This window comes from Histomonas meleagridis (assembly GCF_020186115.1).
Source record: "Histomonas meleagridis strain 2922-C6/04-10x chromosome Unknown contig_120, whole genome shotgun sequence".
Classification (NCBI taxonomy): domain Eukaryota; phylum Parabasalia; order Tritrichomonadida; family Dientamoebidae; genus Histomonas; species Histomonas meleagridis.
In genome coordinates, this window is record NW_027150760.1 from 111,101 (window position 1) to 129,315 (window position 18,215).

The 18,215-nt window shown below is 30.6% G+C and overlaps 6 protein-coding genes across 6 annotated transcripts; 4 read left to right on the top strand and 2 right to left on the bottom strand.

Moving 5' to 3' along the window:
- Window positions 1-935: 935 nt before the first annotated feature.
- Window positions 936-1,952, top strand: GO595_001181 (uncharacterized protein; the record flags this gene model as incomplete). Its single annotated transcript, XM_067913951.1, has 1 exon — window positions 936-1,952. The coding sequence occupies one exon, from the start codon at window positions 936-938 to the stop codon at window positions 1,950-1,952; it is 1,017 nt and encodes a 338-aa protein (XP_067778651.1).
- Window positions 1,953-2,591: 639 nt separating this feature from the next.
- On the top strand, window positions 2,592-3,530 carry GO595_001182 (Adaptor complexes medium subunit family protein; the record flags this gene model as incomplete). The annotated part of the gene is made up of 1 exon (XM_067913952.1): window positions 2,592-3,530. One exon carries the CDS (start codon window positions 2,592-2,594, stop codon window positions 3,528-3,530), a length of 939 nt encoding a protein of 312 aa, XP_067778652.1.
- Window positions 3,531-4,120: 590 nt separating this feature from the next.
- Window positions 4,121-5,158, bottom strand: GO595_001183 (uncharacterized protein; the record flags this gene model as incomplete). The annotated part of the gene is made up of 1 exon (XM_067913953.1): window positions 4,121-5,158. One exon carries the CDS (start codon window positions 5,156-5,158, stop codon window positions 4,121-4,123), a length of 1,038 nt encoding a protein of 345 aa, XP_067778653.1.
- A 580-nt stretch (window positions 5,159-5,738) lies between these two features.
- GO595_001184 (major facilitator superfamily transporter) lies at window positions 5,739-6,953 on the bottom strand (the record flags this gene model as incomplete). The annotated part of the gene is made up of 1 exon (XM_067913954.1): window positions 5,739-6,953. One exon carries the CDS (start codon window positions 6,951-6,953, stop codon window positions 5,739-5,741), a length of 1,215 nt encoding a protein of 404 aa, XP_067778654.1.
- A 3,312-nt stretch (window positions 6,954-10,265) lies between these two features.
- Window positions 10,266-13,394, top strand: GO595_001185 (TKL family protein kinase; the record flags this gene model as incomplete). The annotated part of the gene is made up of 1 exon (XM_067913955.1): window positions 10,266-13,394. The coding sequence occupies one exon, from the start codon at window positions 10,266-10,268 to the stop codon at window positions 13,392-13,394; it is 3,129 nt and encodes a 1,042-aa protein (XP_067778655.1).
- Window positions 13,395-17,556: 4,162 nt separating this feature from the next.
- On the top strand, window positions 17,557-18,039 carry GO595_001186 (small GTP-binding protein; the record flags this gene model as incomplete). The annotated part of the gene is made up of 1 exon (XM_067913956.1): window positions 17,557-18,039. One exon carries the CDS (start codon window positions 17,557-17,559, stop codon window positions 18,037-18,039), a length of 483 nt encoding a protein of 160 aa, XP_067778656.1.
- Window positions 18,040-18,215: the final 176 nt, after the last annotated feature.

Consider the following 18,215-nt stretch of genomic DNA (forward strand, 5'->3'; position numbering starts at 1 on the left):
CACAAATTTCATATTCATATGAATTATATAAATTATTTGGGAAACTTTTAATGGATAAAGAAGATTTCATTACGCCAGCAAATGTATATTGGGAAAAACATCCCGAATATTATGTCGATTATATGGTTAAAGCATTTCAACGTGCATCTACAATCAAACAAAAATATTTATCCATTTGGTTATTAACACCATTACAAAGTAAAGTGTTTAAACGACTTGTAGATTTAATTAAATTAGATCCAATTAAAACGACTGAAATATTAATGATTATCTTTTCATTATGTCCAATTATGTTTTCAACTAAAGCGAATTCTATTATTACACATACAACATTTGTTGATACAATATTTATCTCATTACAAGATTTTTTATTTGAGAAATGTTCACCAATATTAAATTTCGTTTGTCCATTATTCTCTAATTCATTAGCTGATTTAACACCTCCATGTATTAGGTTAACATTACAATGGGTATTTCAAAGTAATGGATATTCATCACAACGTATTAAAGTATTAAATATGATAACAAAAGAATATCCAAATATTATCCCAAAGAATAAATTAGATGAATATTGTTTATCTGCTGGATTTTTGCCGTGGATACTTAATAAATATTTAGAAAGTAAATCATATGATAAAATCATTGAAGCGATGTTAATTGATGAAGAATATTCAAATGAATTATTTATATTCATTGAAGAACATATTAATGATATTAATGAAATTAAAACAGCAGTCACTAAAAATATAATACCAATGTTATTAATTAATAATCTTAAAACATTACAAATAATTAATGAATATATGAAAGATATTCATGAATCATTAATTAGTATATTACCTAATGAAAGAATTATGTATTTATATTTAGATGCATTATATGAAATTGATCCTAATTCCATTGTTAACATTGATTTATATTTCAAATTACTTTGTATGTTTGAGCCACAAAACGCATTAAACTTTTTACAAGATCATTTAACTGAAATTAATATAAATGAAGCGAAAGTTATATGTAAGAAATATAATAATGGCGATTGCTTAATACATATAGCACGTCATTTAGGTGATATCGATTCTGCGATATCAGCAATTGAAAACATTCTCTTAGATTTCATTGAAATGGATAATAATGATTTCGAATGTACTAGTGAAGGAGATTTAACACGTTTCCCACAACTTAAGAACTCGATACAAGCTATCGATATTGGTGTAAGTTTCTTAAAAGAAACACATACATTAAAACTGTTTAGAATATTTACATTCCCTTTATATCATTCACGTACGAAACATAAAAACATTCATCAAACATTAACTGTATTATATACACATTTCATTATTCAATCATTAAAATTCATCGAAGCAAATGAATTATTACCAATTGTTGTTAGACATATTCGAACATTTTCTAACGAAGAAGCTTCGTTAGTAATGAAACAAATATTATTCGAACTCGAATATAAAAAGAATTTGTCTGATAGCGTAAATGAAATGTGTGTCAACGATTGTATAGCATTGATAAACAAAGCATTCGAACATAACTCAACAGGCATTGCGTCAAATGCGACCGATTTATATTGCTCAAGTTGTTATCAACCTATAGAGAAGTCAACTGTCGAATTCTTGATTTTCCCTTGCGGACATATGTTCCATCAACAAGTCGAATGCTGTAACTCTGACGACAAATGCCCGATTTGCTTCAAACAAGGCATGGGCACTGGTTTGGCTCCTTCTGATGAAGCGCCGCCGCAGAAGTTGTCGAAGAGAAGAATACAGCAATTGTTGAGAAGAATAGACTTCTCCCTGAAGAAGAACTATGGATCGTATACAAAAATGTGTCAGCCATCACTATGCATATCGAGAAATGCATTGGCCGTCGGCGATGAGAAAATAGTTTTCGGTGAGCCAAATATGCCGGTGAAGATTTTGACGCCAAAAATTGAAAGTGAGTAAAGAGAAATCTGTAATGGAAATTTTTGTTGTTGCTGAGCAATGAATCATTTTTTAAAATCACTTTGTAACGCGTTTTGTTTTCTACAAAAGGTTATGCAAGCACTGATTCGGCGTCAGTTCCATCTTCTACGCAATAAGAACTCCATATATTTGATCTGTATTTTAAACAATTCCTTTTGATCAAAATAACTTTTTTAGATGTTTATTAAAATTTGAATATTGCACGATCGAAAACAATTGTATGAAGATGAATGGATTAATGAATGTCAAAATAATTGAGAATAAATTTTTGTGTCAATGTTAAGTGCTATTGCAATTATAGAGAATGGAGAGATTTTATGCATCAGAAAATTTAGGGATGATATAAGTGATACTTTAATAAGTAATTACATTGTAGATTTTGTTTTATCACAGGAAATTTTGGAACCAGCTATTTTAATCGATGAAACATCATTTCTCCATTACATAGAAAATGATGTGTATTATGTCGCAATAACAAAACAAAACGCAAATGCTTGCGCTATTTTTGATTTTTTAGCAAATCTACCAAAAATATTTTGTCAGGTTCTTGATTTGAAGACTTTTGGTCCAGATGAAATTAAAAAATTCACACCAGAAATTGTAGAGCTCCTTGATGAAATGATTGATTGTGGTTATATTCAAAACACAGATCCCGAAACTCTTCGATTTTTAACACAAAGACTTTCAAAATCGACAGCCATAACTGCCACGGAGAAACACCCCACACTTCTAGCAACGTCTCCTATTCCATGGCGTGCCACCAACATTGTATACAAAACTAACGAATTATATGTTGATGTCATCGAAAAAGTTTCACTTACTATCTCTCAAGAAGGTGAAACCCTAAACTCTGAAGTCAGTGGAACTGTTACCATGAAGTGCTTTCTTTCCGGAATGCCAGAAATCAATATTATATTCAATGACAAAATTTTTCCAGAGCCCAACGATTCATCAACAAATCGATTCTCCGACATCGATAGTGTAGTTTTTCATCAATGCGTTAAGCTCCTTAACTTTTCCAAAGATCGATCAATTTCGTTCACACCACCAGATGGCGAATTTGAGCTCATGCGCTACCGCAAGACACGAAACGTTGGCGATCCGTTCAAAGTTTTAAGTTCTGTTCGGGAACTTCCAGGTAATAAGCTCGAAGTAAAAATTTCGATTCGCTCCATGTACGATGTTAAGTTGAACGCATCGCCGCTTTCATTAACTATACCGCTTCCACAGAACACTGCCGAAGTTGACGTTAGCTCTACACATGGAAAAGGTAAATATTCCGCCGAGAAAAATGCTGTCGTTTGGCGAGTTCAACAATTTCCTGGAAAGGCACAAGCGGAAATTACTGTTAACGTAAGGTACTTAAGTGCTTCTTCACGTGCACAAGAAGCAACACAGTTGAGAGAACCAATTTCTGCAGCATTTAATATTCCGATGTTTTCTGCATCAGGTGTTACGTTAAAGAATTTAAAGATTTATGAAAAAAGTGGCTATACACCAGAGAAATATTTAAGATACACAACACAGGCCGGAAAATACGAGATAAAGATGATGTGAAAATGATTTCTGTTTGTAAATATCGATTTTTTTAGTTAATATTTTTTTTTAAAAAGTATACAAATTGTAAATTATCAAATGTGTATTTTTTAAGCAAATTAATCTCTAGTTTTCTAAATTACAATGAAATGCTCATCATTGTTAACAATTAGTTATTTTTTTCAATTCAAATTCTCAATTTATTTTTTAACATCGAGCCAACAAAATTGATACACCTAAAATTGAAATTACTTGTGATGATATGCGAGCTGTTTTACCAATTTTTTTTGATTTTGTAAGAATAATTTACAAATGAAAATTTAAATCAGATTGAATTATATCCAAAAATGAAAGAAAATAGTTATCAGTGCATTTAGTGAGAACAAAATATAAGTGAATTCTGCGATGTTTTGGGTTAGGAAATTTTCCCATTTGCAGCGAACGTTAAAAAAACGAAAGATTTTAAAAGTTTTCGTTTTTTTGGTTCTAAATCAAATTATTTCCTAAATCAAAACCAATAAAAAACATTTTTTTAACATCGCCACCACACATTCCGATACCAAACGACATTAATTCCGAATTACACACAACTCGATTTTTATCATATCAATCTAATCGAATGTGAATTCGAATCCTCTTGTGTTCTCGAAGAAGCTTACTGGGTCAAATTCGTCATCTTCTGGTGGTATTTCCTGTGGCTGAAACACGTTCTCAGGGATCGGGAACACCGATGGCTGTCTAATGTTCGGTATTGGGAACGGATCGACTCTCTGCCTCTGCGGCGTCTGCTGCAACTGGAACGGGCCGAGGTATGTGTAGGGGTGCTCGATTAGAGGGCATTGGTTGGGCGGCAACTTGTTTTGAACGAGGATTGGAACTTCGAATGCGGACGGATCTTGGAATGAATTCGGGACTTTGAAGCCGGTAGGAAGCGAATGAGGTCGCTGTCGATTGATATGTTGGGAAGCAAGCGTATAACGAGCACGTGAAAGGTGTTCAAAGAGATCAGTTCGACGAGATAATTCGCGTGACACATTTCGGCGTGAAATCTTTTTGGTGCCACCAACGGTAGAAAGACAAAGATACCAATGAAGTTCTTCAACGGAGGCACCAAGTGGAAAGCTAGAAAAGGCATCTACTAAAGCAGATGATATATTATCATAGTTTTTGGGAACTGGTGGCGTTTGTCCTGTGAACCAATAAGTTCCATTGTCAAGAAGACTAAATTCTTTCTTGTGTTCGTCAAGAAATTTTTCGAATAATTTAATATCAGCGCCATTTAATTCTGTAAATTCAACAAATTGTTCAAGTGTCATAGGTCCGTTAGTGGTAAGCATTTGTTCTATTGAGGCTGAAATTGATCCATTGCTTAAAAATAAAGGATTATGTGGACGGATTGCCCAAAAACATGTTCTTGGTGGTCCTGCCCTTACAAAAAAATCAGAACTAGATAAAACGCTTGAAATTCGCCTTCTGGATATTGTTGAACATTGAACTGAACCTAATGTTTTTGAATTTAGATATAAATTTGGTTGCTGGAGAACTTCGCAGATTCTGTCAAGACTCAACATTGATGTTTGTTCTTGCCGAAATACATAAGAAATTGCATCAGTCAGTGAATCCAAGGTGATTATTTGGTCGGAATTCATTATTTCCTTTTGCTATTCAAATGGATTTTGTGTGTGCTTTTAAATGGATTCAATTTAATCAGAAATTTTGGTTATTTCACTTTTTGCATAAGGAACAAGCAAGAATAAATATTCAAAAGTTGTCTCCTTTGGGGTACCTTGGGGCACTGTATTGCAAAAATCTCATTATCTAATCTAATGAATTCTTAAAATTTATTTACTTATACTTGATTAAATGCAACGTTTTTGTATTCATGCTTAAAAAAATTTAAAAACTTTTAAAAATTTTATGTTTACATTAAATCAGGGTATCATTTTTTACTTATGTATCTTTTGATAATTTATAATTATTTTTTATTTTTTAACTTAGAGATGTTAAACAAAATAAAAGTAGTTAGGTTGATTTTGTGATAAGATATTTGCATTTTAAAGAAAAATTTACGTAAATTGTTTCATGATCGGTATATATACAAAAAGCTGATCTTTGAAATTTTGGGAGTATTTCAATGCTGTAAAAAGTAAACTAATTAAAAGGTGTATATTTTATTTTATGAAGCAAGTAAAAGGATGGGAACAATCTCAAATTTTGGTTTACATAAATTTATTCTTTTTTAACTTTTTCTTTTGCCTTTTCTTCTTTGCCTACAAAGTTAAAGAGCAAAGAAGCAATAAGCAAAGCCACTGTTATCCACATATCGAATTTCACAAGTTGTTGTTGCGAGTTATACTTTCTCATGATCATTAAGAAAAATGATGCCAAAACAGATGTAGTAAGTTGAGTTGTGCCCATAATCGCAGCTCTAATTTCAGGTTCATAATATTGTTTTTGGTAGTTCAGGAGAAGAGATGTTATTCCGCCATCTATTGCTCCTGAAACTATCACTAAAACCAACAATGTAACTTTATCATTAAACCAAATAGCCATCAAATAATCAATTAACACAAGAAGAGCACAATATAAAGAAACAATGTATTTTGTTGGTATAAATTTGCTGATAATTGGCAAAACAAAAATTCCAATTAATTTGGAAATATTGAATATTCCAGAAATGGCACCATTTGGTAGTTTCTTTCCTGCGAAGAAAGCTACAAAAGAGCCATGTAATATTATTGGAAGAACTTCGTAGACCGTTACCATGAAGACCGTTAATGGAAGTCTTATGTCTTTTGGCTTAACAATCGAGAACAAAACTTTTGTAAAAGAGGTATTGGAATCTTTCTTGGTTTGTTGAGCTGTAGTGTAGAAACAGATATAAATTGGAATCAAAACAAAGACAAATATTACGCATGCAATTAAAAATAGAGATTCGGTTCCATGATTTTCATTAATATAATCGCCAGCTGGTGAAACTAAAATGGAGATAAGAAAACTGAAGAAAGATTTGTTCTCACTAAAGATAACATTTGAATTTGGTTGATTAGTTGATGGCTCTTCCAACAAAAAGAAGTCATTAAAAACAACTTTGTTCAAAGCAGCTCCTATTCCAGTGAAAACAGAAGCTAAATAATAGTTGGTTATACCACCAAGATATCTGAATAAGTTTCCTAATGAGGATACTATAGATGCAAGTGCAAGAGACTTTTGATGTCCAATTTTACTTATAAATGCTCCAGTAAATATACTGAAAATTGCATTTGAAATAGTGAAAACAATTCTAATTTGAGCTGCCTGTTCTCTTGGTACTCCATGACTTGTGTAAAGGAGGCCGCAGAATGGGCCAACTAAGAAAATAGGAAAGTTAAAACAAATAAAAGTTACAAAGAATCTAATTTGAAGTAAATTAAATTTTTTGGACGTATTTTGTTTAACTCTCATCCATTTTATGAGCTTAATTGTTAAAGAAAAAATAGCAAACGACCAAAAAATATTCCTAGCTAGAGAAGGAGTCAGTTCCATGGTCGGGTGGAATGGAATAAAATTGAAAACAAAATGATCGTATATAACGCCAATGCGCATTGCAGTGTGATAGCGGATCAACTTTTGTGTGTGTCAAGGCAAAATTTTACCAATTTTGAATGTAAAATTATCATATTATATTTGAATATATGATCATTTTATGTTACATTCAAATGGATAAAAAAACATAAAATTATTTGAATAAAAATGTTTAAATGTAAATTTTAATCAAAATTATGCTTGCAAGCATTGGATTAACCCAAAAACAGAGGTCTCGGATACAATTGGTTTCGCGGCATGCCTAGTGGAAAGAATTCATATCTTTGCGATGAAGATGAAAGACTGCTCGCAGATTGGGCATATGAACAATTAAATTCAGTGTGGACGATTGAAGTTTTGTATTATGCTTATATGCTTAAATATAATAGAATGGAAATTGTAATAAAACTTTTAGATTTGCATCCTGGAATTGCAAATAATATTGGGGAAGTTAATGCTCACTCTCAAAACACCTACAAAATCATGGGCTAATGGATGGACACATAGATTTGGATATGAAGGAGTAAATTGTCGTGATTTAGCACTTGAAAGATTGCCATCCGCAGATCCTCAAATTATTCAATCATGGATTTTCGGTGTTTTTCCTCTCTTATGCAGCCTTTTGATGTAGGCATTGATGCACCTTTACAAAATTCACTTTAGAGAACACATGATTTTAACAAAGCAACAGGTCATGAATATTCAGAATATAACTGAAGCAGCACGAATACAGATTTGGCATATTAATTGCTTTTTGACCGCGATATATCAAACCTTTACATATACAAATTGCAGAAATGCATGAAAAAAATCTGGTCAAAATGTTCAAAACGAACAATACAATCGTTTGAATATATCAGGACTTTTATTGACTTCTGATCAAGGATACGATATGATTAATTGTTATTTTGCTACAAAGTCAAATCTCCCTCTTCAAGAATTTAACACAGATTTCGGAAATATTTTGGTTCATTATGAAATGTGGAAGACATCATCCCTGGCCAAGGGAAGATTATTGAGCCCACTTCCACCATTCATTTTATATACACAAACACCAATTTTAGAATTTAATTAAATAAATATTTTGATTTTTTTTAAGTTTGATTTTTTCATTATTCAAGTTTAAAAACCTGAATAATTAACTTTTTCTGTCTTAATCAATAATTTTCGTTTTTAAGATAGTTTACACCTAAGCAAAAAATTTAAAATGATATGAACGTTAACTAAGGACCAAAGATTTCGAGTGAAATTTTCAAATTTTCACAAATTTGTTAAGCGTAAAATCTTTGCTATCACATTAATTGATGGTCTATCACACTACTGAAATTACGTTAATCGGCGCCATGAATGTAACCGAGTAAACCATTAAATTTACCCTGAACGATGTGTAGGTTTTGATCGTCTTGTATTGAAAAAGTGTAATTTGGAGCTATTCAAATATCCATTGATATAGAAAACACAGTTTTTTTTCTAATGCATCTCATCAACTACTAGAAACTTCAGTGCCATTTGAGTACATATATTGAAGATAATTTGTTTTTATGATTCATGTAAACAAATAATGAGTTTTTTTTTATGATTTTTTGTGAAATTTTATAACTTGAAATTGAATTTAATTTCTAAAATTTCACATTCATACAAAAATGTTAAAATATTTAAATATTAATATAAATTAAAATTAAATTAATTGATTACTTGGATATTAAAAAACAAGCAAAACAGAATATAATTACCAAAATGGAATTTGAATCATCATTGTTCAATATTTCAAATAGCAAAAGTAATGATTGAAAAAAATTCCATATTTAAAATAAACATCACTGATAAATCAACTGAAGAATTTTCATTGTTATATATATGTCCCATTTTGATTGTTCATGAAGAAACACGAATAAATAAAGTGTGTTCCTCTTGTAACAATTGAAATCCTCAACCGCTTATATCGGTACAGAATCTGTAGAGAGATACATCTCGGAATCAAAATAACTTTTATCATGTTTTGATATAGGATAATTGAAGTACTGTTGACATTGCATTGATTAAAATATGATAGGAGAAACATAAAAACTATTCATAAATTAAAACAAAAATCAAGTAAAACGTGCTTTACATTATGTACATAAGGGAATTCATTGTGCTAGGTATATCCTTGCTTTTTAATCCTTTCTTCTAGCTCTTCAATTTGCAATTTTAATTCTTCAATTCTTTTTCTTCTATCTTGATTTTCTTGTAGTAACTTCTCAATATCTTCTTGCTCTGTCACACCAATAGTATTTAAGAAACTAGCATAAGCTTCTGATTTTTGCTTTGGATTAGTATATATAGAAATAATTGCGTCAGCTATCATATCAAGAGCTCCACTTTCTGTCATTTCATCTGAAAACGATTTTTGTTTCTGATTTATTTTTGGATTTGGGTTTTCAGACATTTTAAAGTTGATATTTTGTAGCCGTTTATATTTGTACGTTATTTACCAATGTTTCCGAATTTATCAATAAAAAAATATGGTTTTTCCCAATGTTGAAAAAAAATTATCTATTGTGCAATATATACTTTATTGTTATCTTAAAAATGTTGAATTTAGTATGTCTGATTATCTTATAAAAAAATAATCTAAACAGTACCATTTGCAAAATGGATGATATTTTTAAGTTTTGTTTCAATACTGGACATCCCTTGCAATGCATAAATATATTTATAATTTATTTTTCTTAAACTGTTAAAAAAAACATAAAACTTTTCATGATTTATAATTGCATAAATAATTATGAAGATCACTTATCATTCCAACTTTCCTTTATTTCAAGAATCCATTCATCAGCATCTGGATAAATATGATCACACTGTTTTATAGATTTCAAATTTTGCAAAATATATAGTTAGTGATAAGATTTGAAGTTTAGCATGAAATAGCATCAATAAATGGAACAAAATCGTTAAAAAGCATTTTAAAACATAGGTATCTTATCCATGATCATTATTATGAATATTTAATTATTTTAATTTCTTGTTCGAAAAATGATTGAAATTTTTTAAAAAATTAGATTTATACTCGAAACATTTAAAAGCTTATTGACTTTTTTGAAAATTTAAGCTTTAAAGCTTTTCCAATTATTCTTGTTAAGTTCGATACAAGAATTGAATGTTTTACATATTATAATTCTGTGACGGTTTTATACCAAAAAAAAATTTATGGAAGATCCAATCGAAGTTATCAACGGAGTAATAGAATCAATCAACAAAGTTATATCGGCGGTTGAAAATGTTGTTGTTTATCAAGAGGAAGTTGTTCTTATCCGAAAATTAATTTCTTCATATGCCAGAACTCTCCGCAAATCAAATTATGCAAAAGCTGCTACTCTTACCATCGAACAGCATAGTAAATTCAACCAAATAAATTCCAAACTATCTGATCTCTGTGATACACTTCAAATGATTTCAGAAGGTTTTTGGATCCAAATTGCACTTGATTGGTCTACCCAAAAACCGATGAATGATCTTATCTCCATCATGACAGCCATATCCTCATTATTTAATCAATTAGATATCAAAGTCAAACCATATATTCCTTCTGATGACAAGATAGCCAAAGACTTTATAGTAATTTACAATGTTTTTGCCAAAGGAGCCAAAGACAATCCCAAAGTTCAAGAACGACTTAATTCAGTTACCGAATTTATGAATCTTCGAAACATTCCCATACCCGACAGCCAAGCCAGCATCTTGCCCGCCGATATTTTTGATGGCATCCAAGAATATATTGTGAAACATGAAGATTATAAGATTGAAAAACAAATTGGTTTTGGAGCGAGTGGCCAAGTATTTTTAGCCACCAGCTTAAAAGACGGCCAAAAAGTTGCAATTAAGCAACTTAATTCCACTAATCTTAATGATGTTGAAATTGAATCTTTCACACGTGAAATAGTGATTTTGTCGACACTTCATCATCCATATTTAGTACGTTTCATTGGAGCGACAAATGTAGCTCCACATTGGATATTAACCGAATTTATGACTGGCAAATCATTATATCATCGACTTCGAGATCGAAAAGGACTTACTCCTATGCAAAACACAGTCATTGCATATGAAGTAGCGCAAGGGATGGCCTTTTTACATTCGAAGCGAATTATTCATCGTGATCTTAAGACGTTAAATGTTTTACTTGATTCCAATTGCGAGCCCAAAATATGCGATTTTGGAATATCGCGTAAAATCACTGAATCGGATATCCCTATGACAGGTTTAATTGGCACATTTAATTATATGGCACCTGAAGTCATACGGAAAAGCCAATACAACTTAAAGGCGGACGTTTTTTCTTACGGATTAATGTTATGGGAAATGTTAAAGCGTGAAACCCCATATGATAATAAAGAAAAGGATCAAATGGGTATAGCTATAGCTATAGTTAATGGCGTTCGACCTGTTATTCCGAAAGGAACTCCGAAACCTTTAGAAAGACTTATTAAAGATTGCTGGACACAAGAAGCTGATAAAAGGCCATCATTTAATCAAATATTACGACGAATGGAACGGGAAAACATCTGTTTTAAAGGCGCTAATGAGAAAAGTGTTAAAACATTTTACCAAAATAAAATATCGCAAAACTCAAAGAATAGAAATAATGAAACGACAACAAATATACAAGAAACGGAATTCGAGAAGTTGATTCGATTAATTAAACAGCCGCCATCAGAAGAAACAAATAAATACATCGGAAACATATTAAACTCAAAAGAATCATTATATACAATTAAAGAAAATGGTTTCATCGAATTCGCTGTTCCCGAATTAAACACAACACAAAACATTGAACTGTTAACAGAGTTATTACTTAAGATCATTGATTCTTCAGCTTCTGTTGTTTCGTTTTTACATTCGAATGGTGCTAATTCAGTAATTAATATGTTACAATCGAAAGATAAAACTAAAATTGAATGCGCAACTAAATTAATTAAACATTGTAGTGATTCGATTGATGAAGAAAACGCAATTTTAATACTTCAACAATTGTTACAATTACAAAAGTATTGTTTAGCTGCAAAACTTTTAAAGAGAATTCATGGAAATGTATCAAATATTTTAAAGCCATTTTTGTCTGAAATACTTTCCGAAAGTGATAAGAAACAAGAAAGTAGAGCTTTTTTATTATCACGTTATTTCGCTAACGAAGGCTTAAATGAAGAATTATCTTCTAAAATTACTACAAAATTCGCTATCGCTATGGGCTCTATCGAACTTATTGATAAACTATTGAAAATCGAAACGTTCACTAAACGGTTTTCGAATAACGATATCATTGAAATATTGAAAACGCTATCGGCGCCCACAAAAAATCCGAAATGTAAAGAATGCGCTTTATTAATAGCTAATGCATTACCGAATAAAATAATAGAAGAATTATCGAAATATCCCGAGTTTGTTAATAACATTGTCACAGTTCAAAACACAGAATTAGTTGCAATGTTTTTATATAAAATTTGTATGTCACCTGAAGGGTCACAAAATGTATTAAATAATGAGAAATATCTAACAGAGAACATACGTAATCCATTAATATTAAGTTTATTCATATTAATTGGCTCTTTTTATTCTGATAAAGTCATTGAGTTAAAATGGTTAATGAATCGAATTTGTACATGTTTAAAGAAACGAAAATATATCGAAACATCATTACGAGTAATTGGTGTTATATCTCTTAATCCGAAATTCATAAAACAAAACGAAATTAAACAAGAAATTATTAACATATTAAAAGATTCCGATTATACCGAATTAGAAATAACACTTTTGTTAGGAATTTTATATAATTTAACAACTATAAGAAATATAAAACTTAAAGATGATGTAATTTTTAATGCTTATCCATACATTTTATATTTGGCTGAAGCAAATTGCACTTACAGTGGTTTAGCTTTTAGAGTAATTTCGCGATTTCCTTTAATCGAAATCACTTCACATTGCTCTAAACGGATTTTTGACTTAATTCCAAAGTTTATCGAGAAAAGTGACATGCACGGTAAATTGGCGGTTGGCGACTTTTTGTTAAAGTTCGCTAACGATCAAAATTACCTTGAAATCATTAAGTCCGATAAATTGGAAAAGTTAATTAATATGGAGTTAGTGAAGAATTCAAACCCAAGGATTTTTATAGCATTTTGTAGCGCACTAAAAGAATTGGGATATAAGATGACACAAGATGCATTTAACGCATTAAATACTTTGGCAATGCAGCCAACAATTCAACCGGACGAATTATCAAAGCTAAACGCTTTGGCGAAGTTTTACGCAACAGAAATGAGCAGCGTGAGCTGGTGATGTAAATGTCTTTGTTAAAAATTTGAGGTTCGAAATTATATTTTTTTTTGTTGTAACATGAAACGTTTCCCAAAAATAAACGGTTTCCAATTGAATACTTTACGCTCAGAAAAAATTGTTGCAAAGGTGATTGAAAAGCAGTCAAAAACATATAAGTCGACCGTTATGATAGTTGGAAGGCTATCGTTTGACAATTTTGTGTAATATTCTCAAATTCTACATGTAGAAAATTTTTGGTTTGTGCTGTTTGACACCAAGCTTTATTTGATTAGTGGTTGATGTTGGTAATCGATCAATTGATCGAACATCCACCTCAACAATATTGCTTGAAAATTTGTTCTTATGAGTGAACTCCTTTGCATTAATTGTTGCTTTGGTGGTTCAACCATAACTGTTGATCATTACCCGCAACACATCTATTTTTTGCGACGGCAAAAAATTTTTCTTCTCAGAGAGAACATGTTCAAAAAGTTCTATCGTATCTCTATCGTAAAAGTGACATTGGTGTAACATAATGAAACAGCGAAATAGCAATTCTCAAAAAAAATTAAAAACCCAAAACCACAATTTTCAAAATAAAAAAAAATTAGACATTTTTACTTCTAAATATATGAATTAAAAATGGACTCAATCAATTTGATCTTTTTAATAATAAAAAGAATTTTAAAAAGAATTTTCTTGATTTTTTCACTTGTTGATTATTTTAATCAAGGAAGTTTGTTCGAATGGGGCCTGTGAATTGATATTTCATAGAAAAAAATCAAATTTCACAAAATTCAGTGATAGATTTTTATTGGCCCCTAATGCATTCATTCGAGCTTGTATTTTATCTATTTGATTTCACTATTAATCGAATCCTCTAGGCCATTTTTGAAAAAAATGCAAAAACAAAGTTGGCCAATAAATATATTTGACTAAGTTTGGTCGACAAAAAACACGATGCGAAATAACCTGACGAAAGAGTTGGATGTAACAAAAAGTAATGAAGGGCAAAGAATGTAAAATTTGATGATTTTAAATAATAAAATTTTCATGAAAAATTGAAAAGTTGAACAATATTATAAATGTTTTTAAAATCAATGTATTATATTGAAGATGAACAGAAATATCCATTTAAATTCGATACTAAGCAAACAATAATTTATTTAAACAAAGTCTTCATAATGTCAATTGATCTATTTAGTTCACTCTGAAACATTTCATTTCTGTACAGTGGCTCTACGTTATCATCTCTCAGCACTTCCATATATACATTATATTGCTCCTTGAACTCGTTCAGCATTAAACTTTTTTCGTTTTCGTTTAACTCATTACCAAATGCCTCCAAACAATTTGCGATTGCGCACATCGCCAACAAGCTATAAGACTTATGTATTAACATATTCATTTGTCCATTTCTATTAAATTGCGGACAACATATTACAATTGCAGCGTATACATCCTCCACGTCGCAAACCATATCATTTAACTCCTTATTGAGAAGTTGCAACAAATTATTTGCGAATTCGATGCATTCGTTTTCATTTTTATATTTAAAGAATATAGTAACCAAAAAATTGGGATCAATTTCATCATATTCTTTTTTGATAAGGATTTGGAGCATTTTGTTGATAATTGTAATCAGATTAGGGAACAATGGCTTTATAATGATTATATAATTAATGATTATTTTTAAAGCAGGTCCAATTGCAGCCATTCCACTTTCGACATGATCTAAAATTTGGAATGATATCGAAAATATAATTTGGAAATAATTTTCGTCCGAATATTCCGACGTGTCAAGTAATATTTGGAGGAATTCATCAGAAAAATATTCGATAATCTTTGGCTTGTTTTGTATTATGTCGAGAAGCCATTGAAAGATGAGCTCGATTAATGGCATCTTATTTTCGGCTAATTCTAAAAAGTTCGGAACACACGCAAGAAAATCGCTTCCGTATGCATATAAGGAACTATTGTCCGGATCATTTTCTTCGAAAAAATCATTGAAGAGTAAAAGAACTTGTTTAAGTGACTCAAAAACATATTGTTTAATAGAATCACCAGAGTTTGTTATTATTAAATTTAATGTTCTCGGAAGTGTATCTGTTTTAAACTTATTATTATATTCAAATGCAAGTGGAATTAATACTTGAAAATCAGGTGGACTTAAAGTAGGTGATAAGGTACCTAATATAATAATCGAAAAATATGTAATAAGTTCACATTGAAGAGTTTTTATCCACTCGCACAATTTTGGAAGTAAATTCAATTCATTTGAAAATTGAAAGAGATAACCCTCGTTCAAAAAACTGATAAAATTCAATGCGCCGGCAAGCGAAACAATGTCTGGCGGGTTCTGAATTATCGGTACAATATAATTTTGAATGAATCCGTGAAAAATTGAAAGGCCCTCCACAGATTTCAGGTTTCTTAAAAATTGAGCAAGGAAATTGAAAACGGAATAAACGGTCAAGCTGTTTGGATTCTGAAGGTCTGCTTGAGCTAATTCCAATGCGCAAACATATATAAGAAATGTCTTTTCTCCGAAATTCATCGAATTGATAAACCTTTCCGCCGATGCAACAATCGTCGGAGATGTTAAATCAGGATGATAACTATCCAAAAACATTTGTAAATCCAGATTCTTAGGATCAAAATTTTGTGAAATGTTAAACCAAACAAAAATAAAGCCTTTAAGTATAAGAGGAAGACATGGAAGAAGTTGATTATCTTGTGAAAAGTTTTTCTCTTTCATTGCAAATCCTAAAATTTCTAATAAATATTGAAATGCTTTAGTTGTAAAGTGAGGGCTATTCTTATACACATTCATTGTTTGAACTAATCGATGAAAATCAATGTTTTTATCATAACCGTTCGGAATGCAATAATATAAAATTCGAGCGATTCGAAATACAAGATCAAACCCGGGAGTGTTTGGGTCATTGAGTAAGAAATAATATAAAATCTCGAAAATAGCATTAAGAATTTCAAATGGTATTTCAGGAAAGATCTTGTTGCAACAAATAAATAAATAATAAATATACAAGTGAATAAAGTAAACATCTGAGGCCGGAGGTTCATTTTCACTTCGTTTTTGAATATATATGATAACTTGTTGAATGTTATTTATTAGAAGACCAAGAAATTGTTGACATAAAAATTCTCTCTTGTCTTCATGAATTACACTTATGGATGCTATTAAAAGAAAAACTATTTTTAGATTAATATAAGACATATTTGTTAATAAATGAGAAATGTATTGGAATAATATTTCAAATGACCCATGCAATGCTAAGGATTCCGATATTATTTCCATACATCGTTGGATTTCTCCATTTTGAATTTGATTTAAAGATTCAAATGAATTAAGAACAAAATGAAACCCATCTTCAGAGCTTTCTGCTATTTTCTTGAGTTGTATTATGGATGCTTTACGAATTGGAAGCGGAGTTTCTGGATTATGTACAATATTTAATATATTGACTCGATACGATTCTAATGGACACAATGAAGTCAAAATTGCTTCACACTCTCTCGTTGTGCTTGTAAAAGATTGATAAAGGAGTTCTTGAATTTGTTCAATGCTTGGAGCTGACATAAAGGAAAGAGCTGCGATAAATATATGCCAGCTTTGTGCCTAACCACAAATAAAACCGCTAACATCTCATGAAAAAGTTTACTGTAAACAAAAATGATGATCCATTCAGGCTCTTTGTTTCAAAATTTACAAGCATTTAAGTCTGACACAATGCATATGAACATAATGTTGATCTGATAAGCTAATATAATATTATGAAAATTGATATGGATTTGAGAATTATAAATAGATTGATTTTTAAAATAAATATAAATACTTCAATTTTGATTAAGTTGTTCCCATTTTTACCCAAACCTATCAAGATCTAGTGGAATCTGAGTATTGACTATGCATACTTCAAAAGAGTGTCATTATCGTTTTTCCCACAAAAATTAAGTCACTATTTAGCCAAAGCTGTGCTGAAATTCAATTCGATTTGATCGTCCGAAAGTTGCCAAAAACCGATTAATTGATTTATAAACATTTTTATTAATGAATGATCCATCATTACAGAAACGTTTCAAGATTATATTTTTAGGCGACGCTGGCGTTGGAAAAACATCAATAATTAAAAGTCGCCTTGAAGAGCCATTTAATTACAAAATGGCACCAACAGTTGGTTCAAATTTTGAAATTACTGATGTTAACATCAATGGTCAAACAGTGAGTTTGCGTATTTGGGATACTGCTGGACAAGAACAATATCAATCAATAATGCCTGTTTATCTAAAGGGATCTCAAGTTGCTGTCATCGTTGCTTCAATTGTTGATCACCTTTCAATTGCAAATATTGATAAATGGATAGATCTATTAAATAAGACAGAAATGTGTAAATTTATAGTTGTAATTAACAAAATAGATCTTCAAGATAACATAAATATTGTTGACGAAATCAGAGGAGAACTAACAGATAAATATCAAGATGTTATGTTTGTTTCAGCAAAAACAGGAAGCGGAATCAAAGATTTATTTTATACAATTGCAAAAACAGCACTAATAGAGAGTGAAACAGAGGGTGATGTAGAGCATAAAAATGGTGTTAATATTGCCAATTCCAATGAAAACCAAACAAGATTTTGTTGTTAATTTAATTAAATCCCCTACAAAAATTGTTTTCACCAGAAAGATTTGTTGGGCGATGTGACTTAATATTTGCATTAAAAAGCTAAAAGATTATGGATATCTCCAAATATGCTTTTGTAAATATTTTGTATGATGTAAACTAATTAAAATTTTATTTGTCACTTTTTGTATTTAACATT